General features: G+C 35.5%; 1 protein-coding gene across 3 annotated transcripts in view; it reads left to right on the forward strand.

The window, feature by feature from the left end:
- The window catches only part of LOC105381073, a 135,150-nt gene that overhangs the window by 119,601 nt on the left and 2,296 nt on the right, over nucleotides 1-13,253 (forward strand). For all 3 annotated transcript variants that reach the window (XM_048631448.1, XM_048631449.1, XM_048631450.1), the window contains 5 exons: nucleotides 8,363-8,416; nucleotides 9,000-9,101; nucleotides 11,132-11,203; nucleotides 11,881-11,989; nucleotides 12,840-12,950. In XM_048631448.1, coding sequence (XP_048487405.1) covers nucleotides 8,363-8,416; nucleotides 9,000-9,101; nucleotides 11,132-11,203; nucleotides 11,881-11,989; nucleotides 12,840-12,950 — 448 coding nt within the window. The remainder of the gene's footprint in view (nucleotides 1-8,362; nucleotides 8,417-8,999; nucleotides 9,102-11,131; nucleotides 11,204-11,880; nucleotides 11,990-12,839; nucleotides 12,951-13,253) is intronic.

The following is a 13,253-nucleotide window of genomic DNA, read 5'->3' on the forward strand; positions in this document are numbered from 1 at the left end:
AGTCTCTTCTCTGTAACCGCAACCCATACGAAAACGGAAATTCTTACTGTATTTTTTACATCGATAACGTCGTCCAACCAGCCAGTACGTATGTAGGTCAATACACTGAAAACACTCTGGTTCCATAGACAAAAAACAAACTAACTTATTTAACACCTGTTTCTCCTATTATTTCTGCAGAATTAAAAACCTCTACATCCAACACACACACACACACACATGTACCTTGTATACATGTGTTGTGTTGTGTGTGACCTTGTTGACTTACCATCATCCATCCTTTTCACACTTATGAGATTACATATTCCGAACATTTTTCCTCACAGCAAAGAGCAGAGGAAAACACGCTAAGCCCCCCGGTGTTACGGTTGAAATTCGAGCGCGGAAAAAAAACACTGTGTTTATTTTTTTATGGAATTCCATAAAAGCACACATCGTTGAGTTTACTTTAACCATACTCAGCTTTATACGCTGGACGGTAAAGTTTATTTTTGAATGTCCGTGTTGTACATATAAGTTGGATTGGTATCATGAAAATTGTGTACCTTATCTTACATTTAGCAATGTCATATTACCAACACAGTATTCGAACGGTACGCGTAGGAATTAAACGCGTTTTGCACCATTTTTTTTATGAAAAATTAAGTGTAAATTACCCTAAATTCAGTGCCAAGTGGCTGAAGGATTATGTGCGTAAAACCGTGGTGACAAAGTGTGAATTGGATTGTGATAGTTTTCACGACGTTGGTGCTTAAATTTACGCTATAACTGAAAACCTGTGCTAAAACTAAAAAGTAACTACCTATGTCTAATAAAAAATATATTTATTTTTGTTGGTGTTAAAGTAAACTGTGGAACCAAAAATAGACACCTCAAAAAAGATGTTTAGTAAAACAAAAAATATTCTCTATACTTAGTATCTTCTTTGTATATGTTTCACCGTACCGGTTCGAAACCACATTTATAAATATACTAAAACTGGTTTTCAGCTTAAATAGTAGGTACCTATGTGTCATTCATTATGTTAATAGGTTTTGTGCACCACAGACATACAGACAAGACACAACTATAGTATAACTGTTGCCACTCTCCTACTTTCGTCTTCGTTTAGAAATTTCTTTTCATAGACCAATAAATTTGCGAGCGAAAAACTTAAGTATAATTGAGTACAGTAGGTATGTCTAGTGTAGTGAATCACCTCACCCACTTGGTATTTCTAAACCCAAATGGATAAAGAGGGTGTTATAAGTTTAACGTGTCTGTGTATCTGTGTGTGTCAGTCTGTGGTAGGGTAGCTCCCAAACGGCTAAACCGATTTTCGATGGGTTCAAAATATATAGTATTATATAGCTGTTCCCGCGCGCTTCGCTTCGCCTTAAAAAGTTTTTCCCGTGGGAATTCCGGGATAAAAAGTAGCCTATGTTCTTTCCCAGGGTCTAGACCGTATGTGTACCAAGTTTCATTCAAATCCGTTCAGTAGTTTTGGCGTGAAAGAGTAACAGACAGACAGACAGACACAGTTACCTTCGCATTTATAATATTAGTTAGGATAAGTCTCAGTTCAAGAGGTAGACGAACTGTAGTGTATTTCATCAATAGAGATACAGGAGCTCTATCTGTTAAATTATTCTTCATCTCATCTAACTTTCATCTGCAACTTTTAGGTTTTATGCTTTTTAGCGGGGAGTGGTAACACACATCATTTGTTCACAAAAAATACTAATAATAATTGTATAGGTACTAAATATGGTAATAAATAATTCTGATTGTCATTTCTTATACAGGATGTTTCAAAAGTCATAGACCGACCCTTTTCAGATTCTGCCTAGTTTGGGGTCTAATCCTAACTAATCCTAACTAATATTATAAATGTGAAAGTAACTGTGTCTGTCTGTCTGTCCGTTACTCTTTCACGCCAAAACTACTGAACGGATTTGAATGAAATTTGGTATACATACGGTCTAGACCCTGGGAAAGAACATAGGCTACTTTTTATCCCGGAATTCCCACGGGAAAACTTTTTAAGGCGAAGCGAAGCGCGCGGGAACAGCTAGTGGTTTATAATTCCAACATTCAATTAGTAGTCCACCAACCCGCACTAGGCCAGCGTGGTGGACTAGGCCTAAAACCCCTTCTTCATTGGAAGGAGACCCGTGCCCCAGCAGTGGGGACGTAATGGGTCGTGATCGTGATGATGATGATGATGATTATTATTAGTATTTTTAGAGATCGTCCCACTATCCAGTGTTTAACAGATACTACACAGAAATTAATTAATTACGTTCTAATACTTAGCAAAATGATTTCGCTCAAGTTCAATTAAACCAATTAATCTAGACCCCTGCTGTTTGATCAATTTATAATGATAAAACGACCTTTGGGAAATGTGTTACGTACTTGTATGTGTGGGTCAATTAGTTAATTACCTAGCCAAATGTTTTAAATTAAGGTATCTAAGTATAACACATGATAATAATGTCTGTATTGCTATATGAAAACTATATGTTGCTTAATAATTTTCCTAACTAATATTATAAATATGAAAGTAACTGTGTCTGTCTGTCTGTTAGTCTTTCTCGCCAAAACTACTGAACGGATTTGAATGAAATTTGGTATACAGATAGTCTAGACCCTGAGAAAGTAAGTACATAGGCTACTTTTTATACCGGAATTCCTACGAAAAAACTTTTTAAGGCGAAGCAAAGCTCGCGGTAACAGCTAGTAGTTAATAATTTAATAAGACATTATCAAATTCAGTATCAAGTATCAAGATTTTTTTCTCAATAAGTCCACCTATTTCAAATGATACCAAGCAAAACAAAAAACAAAACATATTTTTTTTCGATATAAGCAAGACCGGTGTAACTGGCTGTAAGAGCCTTCTGAACCCGGCAAGGTTACCTCAAGTATGGCAGTTCCCACCGGGCATCGAACCTGGGACCCAATTAGCAATTTGTCTCTACACACCCACGTGTAACCGTTACAGAAAAACGTTACACAAAAGAATAACATAATAAGCGTTTTATCAGTGTATATTTTGTATATTACTTATATCCGCGTTCTTAACCTCTTAACTCTTCAAGATACATATCAATGTAGGTATTGTATACTGCAGATATAATTATGTATAAGTAACTCGCGAGCAATAAAAAAGTCCCACTTACAAAATGTCACAAGAAAAGTATTTTAAAATTCGAGGAACTTCAACAACGAAAGAATCTTATAAATGCCATTCGACTACGAAACCCTAAAAAGTATAAGTGACAGAACTGTATAAATATAAATAATAAAAATAGACCTAAACCGTGATTCATGTTGTACTAATTATAATAAATAGGTATAAAACAAAGCTAGACAATACAATGTGAGCGCCATAGATCATGTGTCAAGAAATATGACACATACACACACGGTCAGCTGTTATCAATAGACTCGTGCACCCGTTTACGATAATCGATTAAGTTTATAGGCGATTCCGTAGAGTAACAATATGCGAACAAGATGGAATGTCAGTGCAAAAGAAACGTCTCGACAAATAACCTCTTCTACCACTGAGCTCTTATTTTGAATTAGTTCGGCTAGAAGATTTGTGACCTCTTTCATTCATTCATTCATTCATTTATTTATTCAAGAACAATATACATTGTATGTGAATATACCTATAAAATAAAATAATTTAACATAATCATTATTATTATAAAAATAGCGTGCAAAAACAAATTAAATACAAAGTCAAAAGAATAATAATAAAATCAAATAATTAAGTAGGTACATATTATGTCAAAACATTAAATTAAAATTAATTTCAATTAAAATTTTAACATGCACTAGTTGTCATTAGGTTGGACTTAAAACAGTTTTTCTGTAAACGAAATCCGGACAGTTTTGTCGTATATCGTTTATCTAAATAAAGTTATGTTACTTAATTTTTCTTAAAATGATGATGCAGTTCTTAAGAAAAACTCCTCTCTCTATGGTGACAAACCAAGTACTATCTAAACTGAATGAACTTGAGCAACTGAACTTTAAGACAAATTACAAAGGTATGCCCTGAAATTACCATTTCTGAAATCGTAATCTCTATAAGTAATCCACTCTTATAACTGCACAAATAGCTAGGAAAATCAGATTTAATATTATTGATCCAGTTAAACACAATGGCAACATTAACCAAGCTGATAAACACATAAAAAGGCCAGTTAATATTATCTTTTAGCTTCGGTTTTCAGTTCGATAATCCTGTTGGAGATAATACCACCTTATCATGGCATTGTTTCCGCTATCTAGTCTGGAGGGTTACTTTATACTGACGAAAAACGAACGAACGAGAGCTGTCGTGTAAACAGGACGTTTTACAACGAGATACAGTCAAACTATAAAGTCCTGACATCAAAGAATGCGATTTTGCTAAGACTTTTTATGATCATCAGTAATTTACTTACTTTTACGTACATTTTAAAAATAAAATATCGATTGACTATGGATTTTTAACGGATTTGTCCTTTAATAAATAGAACAGATCGATTAAATACGATCTTCAACAATTAGTCAGGATCCACTTCCGTTTTCACGTCTTAATAGTTGGACTGTAGAGTCGTGGCCCGCGCAGCAGCGCTCGGAAACTTGTTTTTTTTGTCATATAGAGTGACCCCGTGGCCCATAAAGATTGCTATTAATGCTATGTCTATAGTGTTGGTTTACTTTGCGACTAGATAACCGAATGGTGGGCAGTTTTTGTCTAGATCACTGTTGGGTTAAAGTATATACCTATTCTTTTCTTCCACAATTGCATGAGTATTTAGTATAATACAGGTTGTTGCAAAAAGGGTAAACTAAACCGAAAGGGGGTGACTCAAGGGGTCATTCTGAACTCTTGTTCTACGAGTTTTGGAAATAGCCCCCTGAGTTACCCCTCTTTCGGCTTAGTATACCCTTTTTGCAACACCCTGTATAGCTCTCGTTCATTCGATTTCTGTAGCGACCCCCCAGATATCACGATCTCGTTGAAGACAATAGTTGTTTACGTTCAAACAATAAATCAAGGATTACCAGGTAGCGCTGTAATAATTGTTTATCTTTGTAGGTATTTCTGTCGATTTTATGCGGGACTCTACAGGGTGCTACATAACAGACTTACTGAGGAAATTTTAAACCGCATATTACCTACTTATTATTTTGTATAAGTACCTATCGATAAGCGGGAAGCCGCTGGATGCAGATGGCGGGTGACCGTTTGGGGTGGCGATCGTTAGGAGAGGCCTATGTCCAACAGTGGACTACGGAAGGCTGAGAGAGAGAGAGAGAGAGAGACCTATCGATAAAAAAAAATCGATGGTATGTTTGTTGGGAAACTTTTGATTTTTTCAGTAGATCACGTTCCTAAGTATTTTTCAGGACTGTCATTTACATCCTGTATATTCTGTATTTAAGTACTATGCAGGTATGTAAGAAATATGAATAGGGAACTTTCTATTGAAAGATTTTATTTATTTTCGCAACACCCTGTTTATTAAACTAGGACAGTTTGTAATAAACTAATGAACTCAATTGTGTCAGCAATTTTTTTTGTTTACGGAGACTAAAAAAAACACTCTTCATTTATTCATAATAAATTGGACAAGCAATTAATTAATCGTTTTTAGGATTCATAACTTGTAACATGTAGTATAAGCATTTTTTTTAAATAGATACCTACAGATATAAATGTCTTTAGTGACAAATATCTTTATATACAGAAATTACAGTAGGATTATTTTGTGCTGAAAGCTTAAGCTGAAAACCAGTTACCAATGTAATATAACATTATAACTCAAAGTGCCTGTTTCATTATGTCTGGATAGTACATAATTTACATACTTTTAAGAGTGTGTCAGCATGCTTTTTATCCCACACATAAGTTTTATCCAGGTATTGTGAAAAAATAGTTAGTATCGAAAAAAAAATCTAGCCACGTAGCACACAGTTCAGTAACAAAATAATACTACGAACTTAAGTTTCAAAATGCGTACCAAAACTAAAAAACTATGTCAAAAACAGTGAAAAGTTAAAAGAAACAGTGAACGAAGATATGAATAGTGAACCAATACATGATCAGTGCAGACGACATGTGAAATGAACAGTGACAGTCATCAGTGATGTTGACGACTGTGATGATTTAGCGCAGAACTAAGTGAGAGTCATCAGTGATGGTGATGAGTGTGATGATTTAGCGCAGAACTAAGTGAGAGTAATCAGTGATGGTGATGAGTGTGATGATTTAGCACAGAACTAAGTGAGAGTAATCAGTGATGGTGATGAGTGTGATGATTTAGCGCAGAACTAAGTGAGAGTAATCAGTGATGGTGATGACTGTGATGATTTAGCGCAGAACTAAGTGAGAGTCATCAGTGATGGTGATGACTGTGATGATTTAGCGCAGAACTAAGTGAGAGTCATCAGTGATGGTGATCAGTGTGATGATTTAGCACAGAACTATGACGGTGATGACGGAGGCTCGTTGGCAGGGGACCGATCATCATTTCAAGCCGACAATCATCCTGAGATCAATATGGAAACGCACTTTGTCATTCAAGAAGAGGAAGGTGAGGTTTTAGGCAGTGTTTATAAACCGTTTTAAACATGGAACGGTTGTCTTTATGAAGGCAAGCGTTCACCTATCGGTACCTATCGAACGTATGGGTGCTTACATAGAGAATCGGGTTCCCTGTATCTACCTGTACCGGTAACCTGATTATGCGAAAGCGCTCACCCACGTCAGGAGCGCATTCGCATAATCAGGTTACCGGTACAGGTAGATACAGGGAACCCGATTCTCTATTCATATAAGCACCCTATCGCACTAAACCGATTGTCATAAATGTATGGAGAAATGGCGTCGGAAATGCCGATGAAGTGGACGCGCTTGTGTGAAGTTCTATAGGTACAAAGGATAGTGAATGCGAAGAGTACGTTGCGTACGATGCCCAAAGGTGGACGCTTACCTTAAGCTGCGTACAGACCGGGCCAACGAACGCCAACGGTTATCCCAACGATGGATATTTATCATATATAATACAGCGCAGATTGCAGCAACGAAGGTCAACGAAAACCGTTCGTTGGCGTTCGTTGGGCCGGTCTGTACGCGGCTTTAAGGGGATAACGAAGGTTAACTAACGCCGCCTTTAAAAAAAATATCACAACTACTATTAATACAAAGGGTTTTTTCTTTGTTTTTTCCAAAACTAAAATATAATTTTGGCTGACACGTTTTTTTTGTAACCAACCTCCTTCTTTTAATCTAGCAATACACCATAGCTTCTATTTCTGTAGTTATTCTTTCTTAGCTACTTATGTACTTAACTACTAAGTACTTATAAGGAAGGGGATATTTTCCTTCACTATTATTAGATATGAAGTACGCACAGGTTATCTACTTAGAACATGAATTTTGTATCGTGGGAAATGTAACATTTGCGCTACTCAGGAGGTAAGGAATAAACGATGTCTGACTGTACGCACACTCAACCTAATTTACCTAGTTACGATGTCATCATATAAATTTACTTAGGTATTAATTTTTTAAACGAATATGTATAATTACAACCCAAACTTAATAATAATAATAACAAACAATTATTTTCAGACATTTAGGTCCATAGACTCCATAGCGTATTAGTAACAATGCTTCTTATTGTACATAGAGTTAGTACAGTACTACACTTTTTCGCATCCTAAGTGATTCTAAAAGGTAGTAGTCGGTAAACTTTACTAATGATGTAATCTCCGAAGGGGTAGGTTTTTTCGCTCTACATCTATAGAATCACTTAGTACTACTTTTTAAAGTATAATTTTAAGAATAATGGTTAACCACTACCTAGAGTTACAAAATATTGAAAGTACAGACATTCACCTGAACAAACTATGGCACGGGCGGTCTATTTGTAAAGTCTGGTTTCAGTTATTGATACATATACAGTACTTATTACGTTTAATTTCAGACACATTCAGTGCTATTTACAGGGTGTTAAAAAAGGGTATAGAAATCTGAAAGGTATAGTGACTGAAGCCTTGGATACCACATCCGCAATATTGAAAGAAAATCTAACGATGTGGTTTCGATAATCGAGATTTTTAGAATGTATTCAACAAAGATGTCTAAGATGTTATAACATAACTAGGTATATGCATACTATTATCTTTTTTATTTGTAAAATATATAGATAGTTTAGTATAAGTAATTCTATTATTTATTTGATAAGGTTTTAAAATTTAAATTGTATTATACTATATGTATTGTCTAGATTTTTGAATTTTAGTATTTTTATGCAAGATATGTACCTTCATAGATAAAGATGGGTTATTTCATTCAGCCTTTTTGTTTCAGTCCGAGGACCGGTTCGCAAGCTACAAGGGAGTTCGCAATGTCTCCATCAAGAAAGTAAGTATAATAATTATATTATTATGTACCTACCTACATATATAGGTATTTTATGGTCTCCTTATCTTCTTAGGGCTGATTTTTCAATGGTCAGATAAACGCTATCTGAGGAATAAAATTATTGCTCTCACTGTCTTTTACAATCATTCAGATGCGACAGCATCATAATTATTCCTGAGATAACTTTTGTCTGACTATTGAAAAATCAACCCTTACCTACCTATAGGTGACAGACCTGACTGTCGTGGTTGCAAAGATAAAAGCTCTCATGTGTAATTTTTGAGTTTCCGATAATATCGATAAAATTTACTATTCGAATCAAAATGTTGACAGTGGTAGTACCTACATGTAACGAAATGTGTGTAGTTCATTTGTACTGTCGGTGTCATCTTATCCATATGTGATTGTGAATGAATAGGCATTATACTCTGTCCATTATATTATTGATTTTTGGACATTTCAAATCCCATATATATTTGATTACTGCAAAGGAAAACCAACTTTACTTACCAGACCAGAACGTCTAAAATACAATAGGTAATATAGTGGAAGCTCTATAATAGTGTAATTATTTGTTATCCAGGGCTCCTCCAGCCTCGGCATCATGATCATCGAGGGGCGCCACGCGGAGGTCGGGCAGGGCATCTTCATCTCCGACATACAGGAGGGCAGCGCTGCAGAACAAGTGAGTCACTACTACCATAGAATAACAAGTACAGTAGTATTAGCACTCGTTATTCTATGCTACTACCACCACCGAAGATTAACAATTAACAATCCATCAGATTTGACAGGAGAGCGACGCTTGCTCGAGGATTGTTAATGGCTTTATGTTTGGTGGTGGTAAACCCACTGGTCGCCGCCGATTGAGGTAGCGGCGTATCGGTTTAGTATGTATGCTGCGCGAGCTATAAAAACTTGTGTATTTTCATCGACATTAGTAATCGGAAAAACTTACATTATTTTAATATACTCAGGTACCTGATAATAAAATTGGTACAGACAATCATATTTATATTTTTTAAAGATACGAAATGAACATTACAATCATCCAAACTAAAACCACATTTCAACAAATATAAGTCTGTACGAATATTCTTTTAGGAACAACACACTCCTAATCTTGACAAAGTAAGAATAACCTACTGTATGAAATTAAAGATAAATAAATTCAGCCGTCGTAGAAAATTAGAAATGGCCTCGGCAGCAATTCGTGAAAGACGAATGACAATATATGAGAATATTATTTCCATTTCCCACATTGTTAATATTATAATATTCATGAGTAAATATGTATTTCAAATACCTACATAAGTATAGGTTTCTTTTGTATGTCATGTGCTTTGAGATGTTTACACAAATCATAATATTGAACGAAACGATACGCACGATACTTAGGTAACCTTCAATAACGATAAATACCTATATAAGTAACATATTTTATAAACATAATAATATATTATTTACATAATACCTGAGTACCTAAATTTTATCCAAAAACAGAGCGCGTTATTCTGTTGATAAATCTTTAAGTGTAAAGGCCAAATATTGACGCCATAATCGATTAAAAAAACATAAGTTACCTTTGAAAATGATTTTCCCAAAACTGACACGTTTCACGCCCTTTTCATGCTAATCCCATTTTATTTTATTTTTAAAAACTACATACCTCTACCCAGAACCTTGTTAGAAGTAATGTGAAAAACGCTAAAAATTGCCGTCCATCAAACTTATGACAACTGTCTTATTCGCCGGAGGGTTAAAATACTCGTATCTAGCGCAATGGCTAAAAACAAACTTCCAACATCAAGTCGAGAACTAAAGTTACAAAAGTCAATAAAAAAGTTTGATTTGTTTTGAAACAGTCGCCACTGGCCGATAATAAATTTCACCTCAATCCAGGTTTCCGGGAGAAAAAACGTATTTTTTCCTTCAAAGGTTTACATAAAGAAGGGACGTTTATTTTTCCTTGTTTGTCGCTAAAGGCACGAGGTGAATAAATATCTAATTTGTGTATTCGCTTCGTTATGCTTTCTTCAGTCTAGGTATAAAATAAAATATAGGTATTCAGCTATTCTAGTGATGTTTGATGTTCTTTGTGTCAATATATATGTATAGTACCTATATTTTGATGAAGCTTTTTATACTTCAGTATTGCAGACGGCATAATTAAGCTAGCCTTTTCCGTTTAGAAGTAATTTGGTATTAGTGTCACTGGAACTTTTTCATTGTCCGTCAGTGTACTTATTACTTCTAACTTGGCTGCCTTTACACTATGTGCCTCTTTATTTAATTGTATTTTCGCGTGAAACTCCCCATATTATGGGTCACTGGACTCGATCCATCAAAACAGAGTGATGTGTGCAATGTAACGTAATATCTTTACTGGCCTTCTGCGTTCTATGTTATCCTGGTACCTTTGGCTGGTGGTGGCATTTTTACTTGTTTATTTTATTTTGGAATCGGGAGCTTATTTTGACAACGAATAAGACCCGAAGTCAAATGAATATGCATATTTTTAGATTGATTACAGATTAGTTAGTCAATATGAGTTCGCTATACAAATTGAATCTGACAGATTCGGTGGCGGGAACTTTACCAACAAGAGCAATTCTCTTAAATTTAAAAAGAAGAATAATACAAATTAAACCGATGTAGTTACTCTAGTTACTGTATGTAAAATAAATGTATTTATTTCTAATTTGTTTATTACAGGCGGGTCTCCAGATAGGTGACATGATACTGGCAGTGAACAAGGACAGTCTTCTCGGATGCAGCTACGATGCTGTAAGTATATTAATATTTAAAACAAAACAATATTACATTCTTAATATAATCTGACTCTTAACGTTCACTTTCAATATAAACATGAAGAGTAGAGTGTAATGAAATAGTAATAATCATGGTGATATTTTAAGCGGAGAAATACAGTTTTTTTCTCCATACAGAATCAAGAAAATTACTCAGTATGTCGAGTAGTAGAGGCAGTATCTGCTATTTAAAAAAATATCTGTATAACAAAATATGTCACAAAGTTCACTACAATTAGCTTTAATGGGAGATTTTCTTTTGACGTTTAAAAGTTCCAAAATCGACCAATAGATGGCAGCCAGCCTGTCGTTTTTTTATGAGCTGCATTCTTCTGAGGGGACGGAAGATGTCATAAATGTTACAAAGCTGTCTTAAACTGTTAACACTTAATATTATGCATAATATAACAGCTACTTATTGCATATGGTTGAATTCACATCCATTGAATTTTTGTATTGGCTGTAAGGGCTGGACTCCATGCCGGCAAAAAAAATATGCAGTGCTGTTGAGTATGAAGTTTTACTAGCGCCATCTATAATCGATTTTTGTCTATCGTTGTTATATATGGTTGAAAATCTCCCATTGCCAAACCCTTGAAGCTTTAAAATAGGTTTTGCATACTCGTAAAATCGTTCCGTTCCCTTATTTTTCAGGCTGCAGCGACGCTGAAGCGCACTGAAGGCCTCGTGGTGCTGACCGTCTGCAACCCAAACAAGAAGGACGACTCGCCCACCGACGAACTAGGAGGCTCTGTTGGAGGAGGTACTTACGCTTCTAGAGTCTGTTTTTTTAATAGATAGGTACTATTAAGTGTCGTATCATCGTATCTATTGGCGGGACAATCGAGCGTTGATGAACCGTTCAGAATCTGTCAATTTAGCATCACATGACTGTGTGTCCACCGCAAACTTTGCACTATGTATAAAAAATTGGCTCAACCTTGTGAACTAACTTAGTTTAGCTGGCAGTGGACGCTCGGCTTTAAAAACAGACTTTACTTGCAGATAGGAACTTTACGCCAATGTTGACCTTAAAAGTATTGATGCCTTGTTTTGACAGTATACTTACAAGCTTAGACAAACTCATAAAGTTGCTTAATGATTCATTTAAGGTATAAGGAATGGATTTCATAGCCATTATTAGTAAACACTTTATTTTAACCCCCTTATTCATAGAAAAGTTACAAGACGTTTTAACCAATAAACTGTTTTGTCCCTCTCCGACAAAGAACAATTTGTTCTTTGACAGAGAGGGACAAAACAGTTTATTAGTTAAAACGTTCTGTAACTTCTCTATGAATAAGGGGGTAAGTGTGTAAATACAATCCATTTGCTGTATAAGCTGGAAGTATTCACGGTAGGAAATAACGCTGTCAATGCCATATGAAATTAAAACATAACTCTGAAAATGTTTATTCTTATCAAATCCCTCAACTGTAAATGCCTCGAACGAAGACCGTTAAATACAAAATTAACTTCTTAGTATTATTTTCCATAATATTATGTCTTAGAACAAAGTTTGCAAAATGATTCTCTTATAAAATTTATTCTATTTTTGCAAAAAATATTAGGTCATAGAAACTATAATTAGGTACTATTTCCATGACTTCCAGGCTCCAAAGGTCCGTCCCGTCCGGCGAGCAGGAACCAAACCCCGGACCCCGGCGGTCTGAAGGCGGGCGGCGCGTCGCGCCCCACCACGCCCAAACCTTCGCCTGCTAAAGGTATGTTTTACTTTTGCTATTTTATTATTCTGCTACCGTATCAACACCCGCACATTAGCAATTGCAATTATTAGCAATCGATAAGCAGTGCCGCTTGAATGTCCAACATCTGTCAGATCCATTAAAATTACGTCAGATTGACAAGCGAGCGGTAATTGCTAATGTTCTCACTGTTGTTCTAGGCTACCTTTTTGGTCTAGGATGCTTCACTTTAAATTCGAACCCTTTTAGTTATGTTCCAATTTTGAACGTAACATTATACATACCTAATACTACGAGTATGTTCAAATAATTTGTAAATGT

The sequence above is a fragment of the Plutella xylostella genome, chromosome 28 (assembly GCF_932276165.1).
Source record: "Plutella xylostella chromosome 28, ilPluXylo3.1, whole genome shotgun sequence".
Taxonomy (NCBI): domain Eukaryota; kingdom Metazoa; phylum Arthropoda; class Insecta; order Lepidoptera; family Plutellidae; genus Plutella; species Plutella xylostella.